At 43.0% G+C, this 20314-nt stretch overlaps 1 protein-coding gene across 4 annotated transcripts in view; it reads left to right on the top strand.

The window, feature by feature from the left end:
- The window catches only part of abl1 (c-abl oncogene 1, non-receptor tyrosine kinase), a 30864-nt gene extending 11399 nt beyond the window's left edge, over positions 1-19465 (top strand). The window contains exons 1-11 of one of the 4 annotated variants that reach the window (XM_034123594.1): positions 3549-4329; positions 9831-9995; positions 11862-12157; positions 13908-14198; positions 14434-14518; positions 14657-14834; positions 15294-15478; positions 15676-15828; positions 15920-16009; positions 16497-16625; positions 16755-19465. In XM_034123594.1, coding sequence (XP_033979485.1) covers positions 4245-4329; positions 9831-9995; positions 11862-12157; positions 13908-14198; positions 14434-14518; positions 14657-14834; positions 15294-15478; positions 15676-15828; positions 15920-16009; positions 16497-16625; positions 16755-18418 — 3321 coding nt within the window. In that variant the 5' untranslated portion in view covers positions 3549-4244 and the 3' untranslated portion in view covers positions 18419-19465. Of the gene's footprint in view, positions 1-3548; positions 4330-9830; positions 9996-11861; positions 12158-13907; positions 14199-14433; positions 14519-14656; positions 14835-15293; positions 15479-15675; positions 15829-15919; positions 16010-16496; positions 16626-16754 lie in introns of those variants that run through there. The other 3 variants (XM_034123595.1, XM_034123593.1, XM_034123592.1) reach the window with 3 other exon arrangements.
- Positions 19466-20314: the final 849 nt, after the last annotated feature.

Here is a 20314-nt window from a genome sequence, read left to right as displayed (position 1 = left end):
CGCCTTTTCTTTTCTGCTTTCCCTCCTGAAACAGTTTGGCTCTCCTTGTCTGCACACTCATAAAACAATGGAATATAAAAACAGTTTTCTTTCATTCCAGCTCACAAATTGAGTTGTTAAATTCTGAAAATGTCTGGATTAGCACCCTCTCTTCTCACACACACAGGTTGCTATTCTTGAGTCGACCTCATTTGTCTGGGCACTCTTTCGCCTTCTTAATTTCCGCCCTTCAACACGATGATTAGTGCAGCATTTTATTCCTGACAAGTGATGAATAGCTGTGTGCATTTGACCTGGCTTTCTGTTTTCTCAAAGTATGGAATTTAAACTCTCGCCTAGCATGCATACATTTCTATTCTCTGCAGGTTTGAATATTTTTGGCACTGCATACTTTTGTCTGGGCCTACAGCCGTCTATCGTGCGGAGAAATGAGCAAAGGTTCTGCTTAGTCACCTGGTTTGTGTTGCCCTATTTTGTGTCCATGATCAAATTGTTCCTCCAGTCCTGTTCCAATAGGTCGTCTGGGTTTACCTCCCTCTGTCTCCGCTATGCGTGCTAGCAGACCTTCCCCGGGTGTCTGTATAGAAGACTGTTGTAAAGCTGAGCTGACAGTGGATTGTTAACGGGTCACCTCAAATGAGCAGGATTTGGCGAGAGAGTTTCTATGAGAACAGATACGCAAAAGCATGCACATAAAGTGGATTTCATCATAAAATGTGTTTAATGACCTTTGGGTCAGTTGCACTGTTTCCATGTAAAATACAGTTGGAAAACCGCTCTTAAAAAACCCAGAGAGAATTGGCGTAGAGAACGTTGTTTGCATTTTCTCTTCACAATAGGCTTAATATATTAAAACCATTGCATGATTGCTTCTAGGTTTGATTTAGTGTTGTCCACATTGGTAACATATTACCACCTCAGGGTGACACTAGTGCCGTTCACCTTGAACCGAAGCAGCCAACGTTTTGTTTTTAAGTGTGCTCTCTCCCTGTGGACAACACTAAGTGGAGAATTATGTCCAAAGCCCTTAACCTCATGTGCTGGACTGCACGCCTCTGACACCCTAACTGCATTCTCCAGAGGGCCCTGAGTAAACAGCCACATGTGCACACACACACACACACACACACACACACACACACACACACACACACACACACACACACACACACACACACACACACACAAACATACCTGGTTCTTGAGTGTCTGATATTTAAGTACGCTGGACTGTTACATATATTGCTGCGACTGCTGGGTTTAGGCAATGTGCAATTCAGAATTTGCTACTATTATAAACCTAACTCTGTCTCTTTCCCCGTCTCACACTCCTATCCTCCTCCTTCATTTGCAAAGCTCACTTTTAAAACTCTATCAACTCCTCTTTTATGGACAGGAATTATTGCAAAGCGTTTGCCGGCTTACATTTGTTATATTATAAGGGAATTTGATTAGGGTTTGTATGACTGGAGTGGGTAGGACAGTAATCAAGCAGCGCTCGAATATCATTGTCGTATTGAAATGTAGCCTAAAGACAATATCTTCTTACCAAGCATGCATTTATCATACAAGTGGAATGTTCCCTCATTGCCTTGCCACATGTCAAAATGTTCATAGCAGATGTCAGTAGCATTTAATCCTGTGATCATATGAATTATTTGGTGGCATTGTCGCTCAGGGAATTCTGGTTAAAATGCAAAGTGTAAAAGTAATGCCTAGTTCATAATTGATAGTTAGGATTTCATATATGATGAAATGGTTATGTGACTTGAAAATATTGATTCATGTCAACATTATTTAAATGCTATAACACCATTATAGTTTGAATTGTTACACAGTTGCTGCCTCAAAGTTTGGGTATTCAACCTTTTCTCTGGAATCAGAAAAGCAGGAGGGGGTACTTTTTAAGGAAAAGGGCCAAAATCCATCCCGTGGGTGGATGTACGTCAGCTAACTGTTAACATACACAGCCCCGGATTATAAAACGCGAGCGAGCAATTCTCCTATGAGCTCACTTCCAAACAATGTGCTTCATGTTTCTCCATCTGCAACCTTTTTTCCTCTCTCCTCCATTTTTTTTTTTATAGCCCCTCTCCTCTCCTCTTCCCTTCATCCTCTCATCTCCTCAACACTTTGTGACTGCGGTGAGTTAATGGGCCTTTCTCAGAGTTTGAGGAAGACTGCATTTCTTCTTAATTGGCTTTTGGGGTAGTGCACGAGAGGAACACAAATGCCAGCACTGCAGCGATGATGGAGGGCCTGGTGCCATGTGACTGGATGTTCACAATATTGAGGTCATTTTTTGTAAGGCGACTGATACTGAGCTTATGAATACCCATAGATGCTAATAAAACAGTAAAATAACTACTTCCCACACCAAGCAGACAAGCATATAACTTTGGGTAATTGATGTGTTTAGCGAGCCCATGTCAAGTCTGTAATGTCCCCGGTGATTTACAGTCTTTTGGATTCCTCACAGTTCAAAATATAAATCTTAATATTGTCCGCTAACTATCTATTTAGACTTTAAACTCTATGCCTTTCCTCAATTGTTGGACCTTTCTGAATGTAAGAAGTGTCCTATAAAACAAGCATTATAATTATAATAATAATATTTAAAAAAATCCGAGTACATGCCAAGCCATTATCAAACTTGCTCATACATGTATGGCAATATATAGCTCATTGCTCTGACACATATGGGGGGGGAAATGTATCCCCCCCCCCCTTTATACTCTATTCTCCTAAGATTTCTCCTTGTCTTATCTGTTGTACATACATTAGCTTGACTTCAGAAACATGTACTGTACCAGTAAAATTGTTTCAGACAAAAATGGATACTTGGATGAATACTAAGATGTCCCTAGTAACACTTAATGTTTCAAGATGTAAACAAAAACTGTTAAAGCTATTGCACCTTGTTATTAGTCCATTCTGCACTCCGTCATTGGAAATTCCAATGACCAGGTCAGCCAGTGATCTGGTTTGGCACTCATGCTATTTGTGTCATCAAGCCGGCTTCCCATCAGTATTTAATCATCCCTTTGACTGGGCTTCTTATCTTTGGTGGTGAATGGAACAATATCTGTCAAACAGTCTGTGAAACTGCTTTTTTTAGTGGTTTCAAGCTTCAGTGGACGGACAGCCAACAATACTATAACACAAAATAACAATATCCTGATATATCAACATAAGCATATATTGCTTTCTTCGTATGCATGTACGATTTGAGAGGCAACAGTAGAGTGCTTAGGGTTATACTTTCCTTTCTTTCTCTTGATTGACAGCTTTAGCTACTTTAACAACCCAGTCATGTTCCTCCAGAACTGCATTTCTTCAACCTGTAAACATTTCTGAATGATGAGAGGGGAAAAGTGTAGTCAAAAAGAAGAGCGAGCAGAGAAAGAGGGGGGAGGGGGGTGAAAAAGTTGGAGGAGGGGCTTCTTGTAATCATCTCATGACTTCAACAGAAGGGAAGAACTTTTTTTGTTTGGGTCCATACTGAAACAAAACTCCAATCAAAGTTTCATATAAGACCTCTGCAGGAGTTGTTCCACTTGTTAGTATGAATTGAAGTCAACGGTGTGCTCTTGTTTATATTCCTCTTGCAGAGTGCTTGTGTATGTGGAAGCGGTCTCTCCCTCTCATTGTGTGTGTTGCTGCTGGAGGTGGGAGGGCTCAGCTGATGTCATTGAGTGCAGCGGGCTGAGCCTGAAAGAGGCCCTTTGTTGGCAGCTGTAGCAGGAGTAGTCCCTGTGCCTCAGAAACACACTCACACAGGGGACCGGAGCGAGGAATGGCACCGAGCAGACTGCCCTACTGCCCACTCAACTGACACATCTACATCTGGAGCAAGCTTTCGGACCAAACCCATGCTTTTGGAGAGCCGTTTTACCCTCCAACAAAGTGGAGCTAACCAAGAGCCCAAAAGCAAAAGAGGGAGAAAAAAACATGGAGACTCTCAGAAGAGAAAGTTGATAGACTTTGCCGGACAGCGGACTCTGCTTTTTCTGTTTCGGCAAGGAGTGAAGAGAAAAGATGATTAACACTTTCTGAGAGGACTGAAGAAAAGAAAAGCAGTGTATTTGAACACCTACTTTCCCTTGGTGCTGTTTTCCTTTTTTCCGTTTTACTCTTGCGTTTGAACTTTTCCTTTTGTTGGACACATGTAGAGGCAGAGCGTTCGAGGGACCTCTGATTTGAACAAGCAACAACATTTTCAAGCGGGAAGGGAAAGAAAGCAAATGAAAATGTTGGAGATATGCCTGAAATTGGTGGGGTGTAAATCTAAGAAAGGCCTCTCGTCCTCCTCCAGCTGTTACTTGGAAGGTAAGAAAACGTTGTGAGAGTTGAAAGGGTTGTTCTTTTAGCTCGGGCCGTGATTTGAAACGTTTACTTTGGAGAAGTATAAACAAAAGGTAAAGTAGAGATGTCACACAGAAAGAAAAAGGCTCAACAATGATTTCTGCACAGTGGAAACAGAAGAATGGGGAGGGGAAAGCAGAGAGTGAGCACAGGGGAGGGTGAGGGAGGCCAGACACACTGGCTAGCTGAAGAGGAAAGAAGTGGAAAAAGAGACGGAGAAGAGAATACAAGGAAATCTGACTCCTGCTCGTGTCCCACTTAACTCTTGTTTATGAGGAGAGGGGATCTAATCTCAATCTGCCTTTTCACTTCTCCATGTTCCACTACTTGGATCTTTAGTCTTGAAACTTTAGATAAAGTAGATCTATATACTCCACACACTCTTTGTAGTACGCACACTAGCAATTTCTTATTTTCCATTACTTCTAATTACACAGTGCTGGTCACAGTTAAAGTGGGTAATTGATTCGCCCGTGATGTATGAAGGGGACACAAGGGGAGTTTGAAGAAATCCAGGAACATCCAGTCTGTTCATGATCAACATAGTAATTGATTGGCAAAGGAAGACTCTGTGAAGACTTATGTGTGCCAAAGATTGCGCAACCAAATGATTTAATGGAGTTAATAGTCCTGGTACGCTCCCCACTGAAGTGGATGACAGTGATAAAGAGTCTCTCATTTCCAGACCTTATGGTACAAGGCACTGCAAATCTCATGCTAAGATGTTCCACCCCAAACTAAAACCTTTCTGATCTAAACTCCTCCATCAGAGCTGAAGGCCTCATTTGTATTTGTTATCAACGTTAGCCATTTGACGTGATCAGAATGGCATACAAGCAGGGTAATGCAACTTTTTATGACACTTTTGTTGTCATGCTAAATGATGAAAATGGTGGTTGTAAAGTTTAGTTGGCTCCATTTGGCTCTGGTCTGTTCATCCGTTTACAAATGTCCCTTAAAGGTGGGGTAGGTACGTTTGAGAAACCGGCTCGAGATACACTTTTTGTTATATTCCATGGAATGCTCTTAACATCCCGATAGCAATGAATATCTTAAGTGCTTTGACAAAATATCCATACAAAAATGTCATCTGTGGAAGCTGTAGTACTGTAAAAAGCACGACCAATCATTTTAGCCGGCCCAGCTAAAATAACTAGATGGCCTACCTGCCTGTCAGCCTTCCATCTGTGCACAAACTTATCTTGTGCCCTCATTGGTCATGTGCGCGTTCGTGTGTGTTGGAGGAGGGGCTCTGTAAGGAAGTGGCAGATTTTCTCCGGTTGTGTATTTTCAAATTCTAGCGATCTCGAGCCGGTTTCTCAAACGTACCTACCCTACCTTTAATGGATAGAGCCATATCAAATGTAACGTGAATTTGTTTCCCTTGTCTCGAAACTCCCTTCTCCACATCCTAGCACTCAGGTGATGCAAGAGAAGATGTAGATGTTCCCCTCTCATCCCTCAGAAATATGTGAGTTAGGCCTAGAAATGACATAATGGAAAGGGATCACACTGCTATATACATTCATGGTTTTAGACCCAGACTGTCGGTTTCTTTTCTACCTGGTATTTAGTTATATTTCGCTTTTTTAATCCAAGGTGTAAATCAGCTTATTTAGGATGACTGGAATCAAAGCTACCAGGGCTCTTTTGGTCTCTGGCACCAAATGAAGCCAGAAATCATTTCTGTTTCTTTTTAAAAGCTGTAGGGCTTTTGAGAAATGTCTGTCTTGCATCAGTGTGTGAGTTTGGGTGAATTCTTATTGCTTATCGCGGTGCCGTCATAGCTATGATTCAAGTTCCAAACGTATTTAATCATTATGTTAGTTTCTTCCCAGTAATTCATGTAGGACATGCTGCAATATTCCCCACTGCAGGACTCTGGAGGACTTTTAGTCTGATTTTAAAAAGCATACCTCAACCCTGGTTTTTCTTTTTCATATGTCTTCCATTTTCCTCTCTCTTTGTTGTCATGGCCCATGTGTCAGTGTGCTGTCGCCCTCTCACAAAGAGCTGTGGTATTTGTGGCCCGTAAAGTGGTCATGTGTGGCATGGGCTGCTCCGATGCGCTGCCCACACACTTTATAACCAGGCCAAACTCTGGACATGTGGTATGTCTTGCTGGCTCTCTGGTCTGCATCTTGTATAGTGGAGCTCTTTTTCTCCGATGCTTGATCTCTGGCCTCAGCTTAAGCCTATATTCAAAAAAACATGGCTGTATTTTTCACTTTCATCATAGTGTTATCTGTATGTTTTCTCATTCTCGTATGTATAACCAAGAGATGCACTCGAATGAAAATCTCCTTTGGATGCTACTTTCTTGCCATGTATTGAAAAATGAAGAGTTTGGACCCATATGCTATCTACAATTCCCAACAAACAAACTATCAATGCACATTTGCTGTCTACTGTCTCAGATAGATTGATATGCAATTGTATTATGATTTAAACTGTCAATATGAATGTTACTGCTTGATATGATCATATGTTATATCTTTTGGCTTTAATAATCTAATACTTTATGACAACTGGCATATTATACTGTAGAAAGGTGACTGCTTCCCTACTAAGGGTCTTTTTGTGTTTCTGTATCTGCAGAATTTCATGTGCTGCGACAGTCTGTCTTTGTTTAAAGACATATCTGTATCAACCTGGATTGGTTGCTCCAGCATTCAACAGGTTTTGTCTTTATAGGATTGGAATCTACTTTGATATACTGTAGGGGTCTGAGCAAGGCACTATGCTCCAGATGAAACCAAATCTGGTGTTTTCTCACAGGCTAAATGGCAGGTTTGTGAGTGACCTCAAACAATGACCACATTTGGCATTGATTGTCTCAGTGTGCTCAAAGGCTGTGAAAGGTTTGTTATCAGCCCAACACACTGAGGCCTGCAACTTGTCAACAATGTCATGTGACTGGCTGTTCCCATTCCTTAGGGCCGCTGCACTAAGTCTTGCATGCTACAAATTCTTCTTCATTTGGCCTACTTCTTCAAACTTTGTCATATCTTCTCTAACCTTGAATCTTAAGCTGATGTTATGACTCAAAACTAAACGGCATTCAGTTTTGATTAACATATCTGGAATAACCTTGCATTCTGTTAAAACCTCAGCTGACTTGTTGGGGAAAGCTTCACAAATAAGCATGCCTCCATTGTCCTGAGTGTATATCTATAGTTGCTTGCAGCTCTGTAGCATCTAGAGAGGGTGCACACTCTTTGACTCATGCTCAAAGATCTTTCCCAACAAATCCAGCTCTGCCTTGATCCCTGCATGCACATTGTCCTTTCACCCAAGTCATAATAACTGCATGACCATTGTGGATAAATCAGTTGTGGTAAAGCACAGAGATCATGGCTGTTTTTGTCTGTTTTTACACGTTGGTCTCCTTCAGACCAGACAGTCCTTAGCACTCCTTCTACAGGCATAATGTCTGTAAATGATACATTAGATGATCTCACTCCTTAATCTTTTGCAGAAACAAACTGTAGATGTGTGGAATTTTTCCTCAACTCACATTCACTTGTGCAATAAATGTGGTAAGCAAGTCGCAATATGCTTCATTATGCAACAGGGAGACTTGGTTTTGCTCCAGCACTTTCCATCATGTGATGAAAAGCACGTATCTCCAAAATATGATATTTTCAGAAAAACGGCCTCGACTGTGGCTTAATCTGTTGAATCCAGTAGCTTTTTCCGAGTGTTTTATGAACCTAAAGGGTAAAGGGATTCATAAAAACTTCCAAAAGATAAATGGTTTTCAATTAAGAGAGATAACACAATGGATAACTGTTCCATCATGTTTGTGTGTAGTGTTTGCACGTAGGAAATGCTTAAAGTTGGCCACAATTGTTCCTGCCTGCGGTACTATTGGTATGATATGATGCAGTCATTTAAACTTGACAGCTGGTTTTATCGGACTGACCTCTCTGTGTGGGATTGAGAAAAAGCCTTTGCAACTTTAAATCTTTGTTAATCAACTTGCCTGGGAAATTCTGAATATAACAGGGACGTAGCAGTAGTAAAGGCCAGTAGGCATAATAATCTAATATGTTTACAGTGGGCTCCTTTTGCATTATTTATACAGCCTTGAGGAAAAGCCATTGACTTGCAATATTGTTCTTCAGGATTACCAGGATCCTGGAGCCTGACTTGGCTCTCAGACTATTGTTTTATTTTTGAAGATTTGTCAGTGTTGGGGGAGTGTTTTTAAGAAGGTACTTTTATATTGATATGTAAATCGATTCCAACTGCAAATATGTTGTAATTTTATTTGTGGTTTATTGCATGAAGGAAAATGATTTATATAGGATCGTGTTTTTTGGTGTAGGTAGTTTTACAGTTGTAAAAGGGCTTATTTTCTACGTGAAAGAAACGTAATTACAAGTCAGGATTTGTTTCCCAGTGTTACCAAATCCACAGAAAATACAAAACAACGAATTTAATATAGAGGCCCGAATTTATTTAATTCAATGTTTAATGCAATCTTTAGCTAGCAACTTTTTTCCCAGTCTTATTGTAATTGTGAAGATTCAAACATTAACGGTTAGTTCCAGTGACTTTCATCACTTTTTGAGAGTTGTATTGGATTTCCAATGATACTGTGTATCTTGCACTATTACTGCTTTTCTTATAAATTGATTTGAGAATTTTCCCTCCTCACATAATCCTCATTGCGAAATGTTCCCTAGAAGGTGAAAACGTGGTGCAGCTGTAGTCTGTTGTCTCTGCTGGAAGGATGTGGGTGTTTTTGAGCTGGGGGATGAAATGTAAGATGGCTCTAAAACATGTGTGACAACAGCTGAGGAAGCCACACAATGGAGCTCACGCTCAGGCCAAACTGCACTTTAAAGTTCTCTCCTCACTGCACTCCTCCTAAAACATTTTCCTTCCTTCCTCATTCTTTCCATTTTCCACATTTTGTAATTTAGCCATCAGCTTTACTGCTCTAAAATTGCTATAATTCCAGCTGTGTCTGTAATTAGCATAACTATTAGTTAAAGGGCTTTGAACCTGGCATCATTACCTGTGAGTGCAAGCACATCTAGTTTCCAGTTACACTGAAGATTCATGCTGAGACACATTCTCACGGTCTGCTGGTCGCTAGTTGTCTAGGTATTCAGGAAAATGAAAACTAGGCAGGGATAATCCAGGAAATGAAACGTTACAAAGACAGCGGGGACACAGCGGGTCACATGACCAGGGTTATTACTCTAATCCCTCTCTGGGATCACAGCTGATGACCTGCTTGTTGGAGCAAGGCCCAATTTTGGGAATGTAGAATTTTAATGACACGTGGAGAGGCAACAGTTGTTGCTGAATCATCTCCAATGTGTGTGTCTGTATGGGAAAACTGCCTCACAATGTCGCTGCGTACCAAACACACGCCTACAGCTCTCCCTCAGCAATGCATTGTCTCATGTTTTCCCACATTGACGGCATGTGTTCTCTCTCTATTTTTTCAGAAGCTCTCCAGAGACCGGACTTTGAGAGTCAGGGTCTGACAGAAGCCGCCCGCTGGAACTCCAAAGAGAACCTGTTGGCCGGCCCCAGCGAGAATGACCCCAACCTGTTTGTCGCGCTCTATGATTTTGTGGCCAGTGGCGACAACACACTCAGCATTACTAAAGGTAAGTAAAAGGGATAAATAAGGCCATTTATTCTCACACAGGGTGTCCGCGGGGTCTTAAAAAGTATTAAAAGTTGATAAATCAATTTAGCTATTAAAAAGTATTAAACGGCATTTTCCAAAGTATTACATTTTGTAGCTTGTTTTCAATAAGTATATCAATTGTCCAAAGAGGTTGTATTCTACAGTTTGCCTGAATGTAATCATTGCGTAGGTGTGTAGTGTGATTCTGTGTAGTTTATTTATGGCATCCCGTTGGATTTGACGTCATCTGAACAGGACATCGCACGCTCACTGCTTGATAGCACGTGAAGGTCCATTTACGCCGGTTGTTAAACAACATCGTTATGGGGAAATGCAAGTCTGCGTCCAAATGGTTGGAAGATAAGGAGGAAGGACAATCAATACTGTATATAGTAAATATGAGGTAAAGTGTGTCGCCAATGTAACCGGTTAAATCTCAAAGTGGCGATGAGGTCTTCAAATGTATAGAAAGGTACTTAAAAAAGGTCTTAAAAGGTATTACATTTGACTTCAGGATGTCATAAGATGATTTGTAATCAACAAGGAATTAGTCAGCTAATTTTCAGATAGGCTTTTGTAGGTAAATCAATGATGTTTTATCTTTGTTTTTGACTACTGTCACCACTAGAAGTGATTCAAAGTGGCGAAAGAAAGTCCCAACAAGGTTATTCATCTTATTTGGGATCTGCTTATTTACTTCCTGTCTCCTTCCCCCCTGTCTGACTCTCACTTCCTGACAATGGTCTCGAACACATAGTTTTTTTGTGTTGGTGAACCGTCTGTAAAACAATACCACACATGGATCACACAGACAAACACAGGAAGGAAGGAGAGAACATATGCACCGGAATAAACAAGAACATGTCCTGTACAACATTACTTTCCATAATATGAGCCAATTCATCAAAAACAAAGCTTCTCTTGTCACTTTGCTTCTATATTGCCAGATTGAAGTTTGGCCACTTTTACTATATTTTTGTTATACCCAAAGTAAACTAAACTAAAGTAAAGAAGTGCATTTATTTTGTCTAAATGACAAGTTAAGAAAATAAAAGCAGCTGCCAGAGCTTTGATTTATGGAAACATGGAATTAGATTTGGTGAATTCCTGCATGTTTAACTTAGAAGATGTTGATTTAACTTTAAGTGCAGTGTCCAAGTTGTGTAGCCTGTTCTTCATACAAAGAATATGGGGGATTCACAACAATGCCCCCCTGGAAATATTCTTTCTAAGATCAAAGAAATGCAGAGATGGCAAAGGTACACACATCCTTTACTCAAGTAGAAGTACAGATACTTGTGTTTAAAAATACTCTGGTAAAAGTAGAAGTACTGACTAAACTTCTTTACTCAAGTAAAAGTAAAGAAGTGTGGGCTTGGAAATGTATTTAAATAAAAAGTACCCATAACTACCAGCTGTTTTAAAGAGTTACTGACCTCCCTTTATATTAATAGAACAATAATGTCATTGTTAGCTAATGAATGTTTCAATGCTGAACAACGGCAACATGACAACGTTTTCATTGGTCCCTCTTCTTTAGAGAAGACCAGGAAATGATGTTAAAATCAACAGGCACGCAATGACTCTAAATAATAATGATCACGCCACCATACACAGATTAAAACTAAAGTAACCAGCCTGTTTTGAAAATGTAAGAAGTAAAAGTAAAAAGTAGTGGAGTAAAGTACTGATACCAGAAAAATGTACTTAAGTACAGTAACGAAGTATTTGTACTCCACTACTTCCCACCTCTGAAGAAATGAGCTCCAACCATTTAAGATATTAATCAAGTAGGGGTTCACACTTTTTCCTTGATATTGAAATGTTATTTTTTCCCATGTAGGAGAGAAGCTGCGTGTGCTGGGCTACAACCACAACGGCGAGTGGTGCGAGGCACAGACCAAGAATGGCCAGGGTTGGGTGCCGTCCAACTACATCACGCCTGTCAACAGCCTGGAGAAGCACAGCTGGTACCATGGACCCGTGTCTCGCAACGCGGCCGAGTACCTGCTCAGCTCGGGCATCAACGGGAGCTTCCTCGTGCGCGAGAGTGAGAGCAGCCCCGGCCAGAGGTCCATCTCTCTGCGCTGCGAGGGCAGAGTCTACCATTACAGGATTAACACTGCGTCTGATGGCAAGGTAGGCAGCAGCACACACACACACACACTCTGTATATATACACACACACCTACACCTACACATACACCTACACCTACACATACACATACACACACACACCACCTCTTCTGTCTGCTTAAAAATGAAGGTTTAATTAAGTGCCTTTACATTCTTCTTGCTTTTTCATATGCTGGAGTTCTATTGGCCAAGTACCATTTTTAGATCCTGTTTGTTTACTTACAGCAAATTGCACATATTTCTATATGGCTTTATCTTTCAGCCAGGGCAGGTTTCCATCATTCAGATAAAGACCCAACCTGAGATTATATATGTTTTTTTCTCCCTACGAGGTTTCACATAATATACTACATGAAATTTAGGCTGCGGAAATATATAGTTGTTTTTATTATCATCACCGACAACTGTGACAGTGCAGATAGTTACCAGCTATTAGTACAAAACTGCCCTTTAAAGTATAATCTAAAAAAATGGACATTAGAAATTATCTCCTTTTTAATGTTTTAAATGCAATTTGCGGTTCTATAAGCCGTCTACTTGAAAACTACAGAACTAGGTGCACTCTTATATCTATTTATTTATTGCAGGCAATATTCTTATCTCAATATCCAACCGCATGATTTCATATTGTATAGCTTCCTCATATCTCGCCCTACTAGAAATCATAAATGTAATGAGCTTAAGACTCAGGTTGGCCAAAGAAGGCAGGGAATCTGGAGCACGGAGGGATTCCCCCAAATAGTTATGCCAACAGAGAGGCCCATGCCATGTTGGCCGTGTCACCCTCCTGTCTGCAGCGAGGTGAGCCGGCTCCAGGAACGCTAGCTATGACAAGAATGCCTCTAACCACCACTGTGCTGCTCATAATGGCCAGCAGACGCAGGGCCAGCCAGACGCTGACGCCCGTGCTATGACATGCATTAGAGCAGACAGATGCAGCCAAGTATGCACACACGCACAGACACTCACACACACACGGCTCTCCATCTCATATTGTTTTCCATACTCCCACTGAGCTACAACTCAAGAGTCTGGTATGAAAGACTACTCCGATAGTTTGAGATGACCTCAACACCCCCCAGGCTGCAGCTTTGTTTCATACTGACTGATTAAAACTGCTCTGGATACTATTATTTTATGTTGGTCAAATTGTTTATTCCCACTTTAATTTAGTACATGGTCAGGGTTTAAGCTAGGAGATCCTCTATCGATATAGAATGTGATTTCACTGCCTTTTTAAAAACAATTCTTCCAAATGCCTTCAGCTAGCTCGAGAAAAGCCTGTTCACAAGTAACGCAGTGCAGATTGTAGCGCAAATCATTTTTAGGGTTATGTAACACTTGGGACAATGGAAAAGACTGTGTCCACTGAGCCCTGACCAATATCCTCCCCTCCTCCAGATTCCTGAGTAATGCCTTGTGAGTTTTAAAATGTGTTAAGGTCTGTCTTTACGAAAGAAATGTTTTAGTGTTGGTCAAGACTTAGAAGATTGCTTCATGCTTCGAAAAATGTCCCTAATATTGCTCATTGTTTCCAGACATAAGGGGTAATCACTACCCTTTTAATGCAATTTTACACTTAGTCATGTAATGAAAACATAAATCCTTAGAAATGATAATCACTAATCTTGTACTAATCCAAAACTGTGGCAGATATTTGGTGTATGAATAAGTATTTTCATAGCTAGTGGCTTAAAACCCTGTCCATAACCTAAGCTGAACTGACCTTTCATATGCATCTACTCAAATGTAGAATCTATTTCTCCTCCAGCTGTACGTCTCGTCTGAAAGCCGCTTCAACACGCTGGCGGAGCTGGTGCACCATCACTCCACGGTGAGCGACGGCCTCATCACCACGCTGCACTATCCGGCGCCCAAACGCAACAAGCCCACCATCTACGGGGTCTCTCCAAACTACGACAAGTGGGAGATGGAGCGCACAGACATTACCATGAAGCACAAGCTGGGAGGGGGCCAATACGGGGAGGTGTACGAGGGGGTTTGGAAGAAGTACAACCTCACCGTGGCTGTGAAGACACTAAAGGTAAAGGAAACAGATAGCGTGACGAAGAGCAGGATAAGTTTGGATATTTTGAGCAAAGGGTGTATGTCATGAAATGGAGTGGAAACATTTTGACACCTACTGTTGTCACTTATTAACACTGTGTCAGCTATTACATCTGTAATTGTCTGAATAATGCTTCCATCTGGTGTTGCATGGACGCAACTGCAGCCAGCCAATGGTTGGGCTCACTTTGTTTGCCTTAAACTCTGTGCAGGAGGATACAATGGAGGTGGAGGAGTTTCTAAAAGAGGCTGCGGTCATGAAAGAGATCAAACATCCCAACCTGGTACAACTGCTAGGTATGTCCACTTCTTCAAAATGGAAGATATTTTGACTCGGGAGAACTAATAACCAGAGTGAAATAGGTTAAATAGCATATTTGTTTCTGTATAAAAGCTATATGCAAGTAAACTACAAATCCTTGTTTTGATTGGCAGGTGTGTGCACACGGGAGCCCCCCTTCTACATCATCACAGAGTTCATGACCCACGGTAACCTCCTGGACTACCTGAGGGAGTGCAACAGGGAGGAGGTCAATGCAGTGGTGCTGCTCCACATGGCCACGCAGATCTCCTCCGCCATGGAGTACCTGGAGAAAAAAAACTTTATTCACAGGTGGGTGTCATGATCCTGTCTATATTGTCGTTTATCAAAGGTTTGTCAGGCAGCCTGGTTATCCTCAGTAGTGTGGTCTCAGTCAGAGCTGCAAGCAAACTAAAGAAAACATCTGCTTTGTCCTTAAATCTCACATTCTCCTCTCCATTTCTGAGCTGCTCTCCTCCCATGTGCTCTCGCAGGACTTGCATCAGACGTGTTGTTACACAGCTCTATCGTTGTGGCATGTTTAACGAGGTTGTTTTATGAGAAATGTAATGATCTATGACTTTCCTATTTGCCAAACTGCATTTTTAATTTTTAAACTTCACAAGACTCAGCTTGAACAGAAACATATCTAGAAATGCAATATGTTTTAGTTACTTTGTCTTTATCTTTTACTGTTCTGTTTTGAGAAAGTCAGGATTGCATCATGGCCTCCTGTTCGTCACTCATTCCTCTCTTTATTGTCTCCTGCAGGGACCTGGCTGCCCGTAACTGTCTGGTCGGGGAGAACCACCTGGTGAAGGTTGCAGACTTTGGCCTGAGCAGGCTGATGACCGGGGACACCTACACCGCTCATGCTGGAGCCAAGTTCCCCATCAAGTGGACCGCTCCAGAGAGTCTGGCATACAACAAGTTCTCCATCAAATCTGATGTCTGGGGTAAGTTTGATCTCATTACAGCATACAATGTACTCTGATGGTCCTCCTATAACACCTTTATTTCAGGTTCCTCTTCAACAAGGGTCCATTGTTTTCCACCTTCCCACCATTTACAGTTCAGTGATTTAGCTCTTGACGTGTTTCCGTTGTTAATCGTATGAATAGCACAACTAGCTGTCTTGTGCCTACATCTCCAGCATTCGGTGTGCTGCTGTGGGAGATCGCCACCTACGGCATGTCTCCGTACCCCGGCATCGACCTGTCCCAAGTGTACGAGCTGCTGGAGAAGGATTACCGCATGGACCGACCGGAGGGCTGCCCCGAGAAGGTCTACGAGCTCATGAGGGACTGTGAGTAGCAACATCATCTATACTGAATATGATTGAAGTCACTAATCATGAAGGATGTCCTTATTATTTATTCACAACATCTCTCTGGCAGGTTGGAGGTGGAACCCCACAGAGCGTCCATCTTTTGCTGAAACACACCAAGCGTTCGAAACCATGTTCCAGGAGTCCAGCATCTCTGATGGTCAGTACGGCCATCTTTGATATCCCTGTTATTTTCTCATATATTCACCCTTCAAATTAAATCCAAAGGTTTTAATGTCATAAAAAGTGTAGAAATGACAATGAAAATATTATGTTCCGACCTCCAACAATGCAACATAGTTATGTAAGACAAACACAATAAAACAAATTCAAAAATAGTGCAGAAGTCTATGTACACACGTAAATAGAATATGATATATACAAGAACAGGATGTAAAATTAAATAATGTACAGCAAGATGAAATTAAATACGGTTTATTACAGTCATAACTATTTAGATAAATACATTGTAAGATGACAAACAGATGAATGGTTATGGCGGCACTTATCAGAGCTCAGGCGTTTAGCAGTCTTATTGCCTGTGGGGTAAAAACTGTCCCTGAGGCTGGTGGTTTTTGTTGGTTCTTCTATCATAGTTATTAAGATGTGATAATAGTGTTGAATCTTGTCTGTATTTGTACTTTTAGAGGTGGAAAAGGAGCTGGGAAAGAAAGGGAAGAAGGCGACATGGGGCCCCACCCAGCAGGCACCACAGCTGCCCACCAAAACCAGAACTCTCCGCAAAAACATGGACAACCGGGATGGAGATAGTCCAGGTGAGACGCACTTACACCCACTGCTGGGTAAAATGGTTATTCATTTTCTCTAGCCCGTTGAATTAATTGTAGTTTGGTATTTCTTCCTCATCACTAATCGTTTTCTGGTTCTTTTGGGCTCTTCCTCAGACCCTTTGGATCCGGATGTAGCTGTGTCTTCACCCATGCTCCCCAGGAAAGAGCGCCCCCTGCTGGACAGTAACCTGAATGAGGACGATCGCTTGATACCCAAAGACAAGGACAAGAGTCGTGGCTTTCTCAGTCTCATAAAGAAAAAGAAAAAGAATGCGCCCGCTCCGCCCAAACGCAGCTCGTCCTTCAGAGAGATGGACATCCACCCCGAGAGAAGGGGCATGACTCCAGATCTCCGAGACGGCGACAACTTCAACAACGGTAACTCGTTGACCATTAATGACATCACACATGGCCTCGACTCCGCAAAGTTCCTGGGTCCTAACAACAACGGGGCAGGGGGCATCACCAACGGGGCCCCCACCTACCCGGGGCCTTTGTTCCCACGCAAGAAGGGAGCTCCTGCAGTGCCTGGCCCTGGAGGGAAAGCAGCCACAACCCCACCCAGCGAGGAGGAGCCCATGTCCAACACCAAGCGCTTCCTCTGGTCCTCCAGCATGCCCAGCGGCTCTGACGGCACCGAGTGGAAGTCCGTCACGCTGCCCCGGGACCTCGGCCAGCGCCACTTCGACTCGGGCACCTTCGGGGGGAAGCCAGCCCTTCCACGCAAGAGAACCAGTGAGCAAAAAGGGGAGAACGCCCCTCGAAAGGGGACCCTCACTCCCCCGCCACGTCTGAACATCCTTTCAGACGTTTCCTCTTCCTTCTTATGCAAAGACACTGATCCCAGTCCTGGTTCCAGTCCCCAGGCCCTAACACCAAAGGTGGTCCGGAGACTGGGGTTGCCCGGACTAGAGAACTCCAAGACCAGCGCGCTCCACGCCGAGCTCCTCAAGCCCAACGTGTTCCCCGCTCTGGGGGCCGCTGGAGACGAGTGCAGGGCCCGCAGGAACAAGCACTCCGGGGAATCTGTCAGGGAACGAGGAAAGATACACAAACCCAAGCCAGCCCCACCTCCGCCACCCACCAACGCCAAATCGGGCAAGATTTCCCGCAGCCCCACTTCAGAACTCCCCTCCCCCTCAGACATCAAAGCTAAGGGCCTCCCCTCTCCCTCAGAGCCCCACCACACAACCACTGCCAGTGACTCAGCCCGCTCCCCCCTCAGCGAAGGCTCCAAGAAGCTGTCCCTGGGCTCCACCTCCAAACCTCAACCGTTAAAGACCTCCGCCTCCTCCTCTTCAGTGACCACCTCCCTCTCCAGCCAGAGCCTGGGAGGCTTCTCTTCCTCCCTCACCTGCCCCGGCGACCTATGCTCGCCCACCGCCTTCATCCCCCTAGTGAACACCCGGCGCTCCCTCCGCAAGACGGCCCCCCGCCAGGCAACCGAGCGCACCCCCAACTCGGCCGTGACGCGGGACATGGTGCTGGAAGGCACCGAGCGGCTCCGCACGGCCATCTGCCGAAACTCTGAGCAGACGGGCAGCCACAGCGCCGTGCTGGAGGCCGGCAAGAACCTGTCCAAGTACTGCGTGAGCTTCGTGGACTCCATACAGCAGATGAGGAACAAGTTCGCTTTCCGCGAGGCCATCAACAAGCTGGAGAACAGCCTGCGGGAGCTGCAGATCTGCCCCACCGCCACAGGGGGCGCCAACGCACAGCAGGACTTCAGCAAGCTGCTGTCGTCCGTCAAAGAGATCAGTGGCATTGTTCAGAGGTAGCGCCATAAAGCTACCAAGATGTAAAACTGATATAAAACTGTTTCCTACACTACTCTTTTTTTCTGAGCAGTCCATGCTGAGCTGTCGGAGGGTAAAGCCTGCGTGAGAGCGGAGTGTCACTACAGTTCACTTCCGAAACACTTAAGCCTGTTGTTACTGTGGATGGAATCAAAGGAATCTCTCTGTAGACCGCGTCAGAGTATGCAATATTGAAAAGCCTTAACCATGAATGAACTGTCTTTTGGCCTTTTTATGAGAGGCGAGGGGCCAATACTTTATCAACATGACTTTTCACCAATCATTTCTGAAATGATCATGTCTTATGTATTCTCGTTGTGTTCTCCCCCTTTATCGATGACACTAGTAGAAGAGGCCTTTTGATATATCACTGTTAAAAGTATGATTCTTCATCGATGCCAATGACAATGAGAAAAACCTTAACCTCATCTTGTTCTAGGATGCCTTCTAACTTTTAAACGACTGATCTCATATTTCTGTTGACACATTGTGAGAATTAGGGAGCATCTGGAATCACAGTGTTTATAACCTGATGCCTCTGTCCAACATGTTGCATTGCTTCATCAGTGACTGGGTTGTGTGCCGAGTGATGAAAACGCGTCAGTGTTTGTTCTGTATGAATGCTTTTTGCAGTATTTGCAACCATGTGCCATAAAATAATAATGGGAGCAAGCAAATAAGGCAGAATGAGCTTCTGGTTTTCACCTTTTTTGCCTCACTGCACACTTTGGTGACAAGTAGTGCCTTTAACACTATTGGCGGAGCTGTTTAGGACTTGCCACTTTCCAGAGATGTGGCAGAGTGGGTAGCTGTGTTGGTTTGTTTTAGATATACTTGTGTTATTGCCATACCAAAAACCTTTGTCTCCAGTCGATACTGGAGAGGGACCAGGGTGCACGATCTGCTTCTTTGTGGATCAGACTTTTATGTTGTCCTCAGACTGGACCTTTTTTTTTTTACTTTTGTAAAACTAATTCAACTTTCTCTACATGCCAGTCACAAAAGCCATCAGTAGCAGCCCCCCCCCCCCCCCCCCCCCCCCATGTTTGATCTGTAAAGAGTGATCAGTGTTTCTCACCATTGAAAGGGCTCTTTGGAGGGTTAATGACACGTGGTCCTGATGCTGTTTGAGGCCTTTCTACCCCAGCAAGAAATAAATATATCCTGGGGGAAACACTGGACTGAAATGTTGATAAATCTGTCACTTGCTGTCTTACAAAAGTGATAAGCTGACCATTATAGACTAAAATACCCATGAATATCCACTGTAACATCTTTTTTCAGTAACACCCCCATGCCCTGTCTGCGTTAACTGCCTTGACTTCAACATGGTACTGTCAGTGTCGGCTCATCTGTTTTTCTCTCCTTTTCAACCATACCACTACTCTAATGTCTAAGTCTTCTCACCAATTTTGTAGACAAACTTTGCTTTCCTTTGTAAATATGTTTTCTTTTTCTCTCTCTCTAGCCTTGGTGCAATTTTTGTTGCAATAAAATACAAAGCAGTTGTGCTACTTGAAATACATAACAGAGTCTGGTGCTTTTTTCTTAATCGCAGTAATTCATATTCAACTTGAGCAATCTATTCTGTTTTCAAAGCAACAACAGAGACACAGCAACAGGTTATGTATAATTTATTTTTCTTTCTAGAGTATTGTCATTAAAATCAAAATGTCAACATTTTAAAATCATATACACTCAACGCATTTAAATGTTAACACAGCTCCTTACAAATTTATACATATGTACTTTTTTTGTACTTGTGGACAGACAAAAGCAGGAAGTGGTCACTCGGACTGCAAAGAGGTGGGACACAGGAAAAAGGAAGACCCAGCCCACCAACTTCCCACAATAACAAACCAATCCCCACTCCCCAAA

Source organism: Trematomus bernacchii, unplaced genomic scaffold, assembly GCF_902827165.1.
Source record: "Trematomus bernacchii unplaced genomic scaffold, fTreBer1.1, whole genome shotgun sequence".
Classification (NCBI taxonomy): Eukaryota; Metazoa; Chordata; class Actinopteri; order Perciformes; family Nototheniidae; genus Trematomus; species Trematomus bernacchii.
This window is presented reverse-complemented; position numbering and strand designations above follow the sequence as displayed.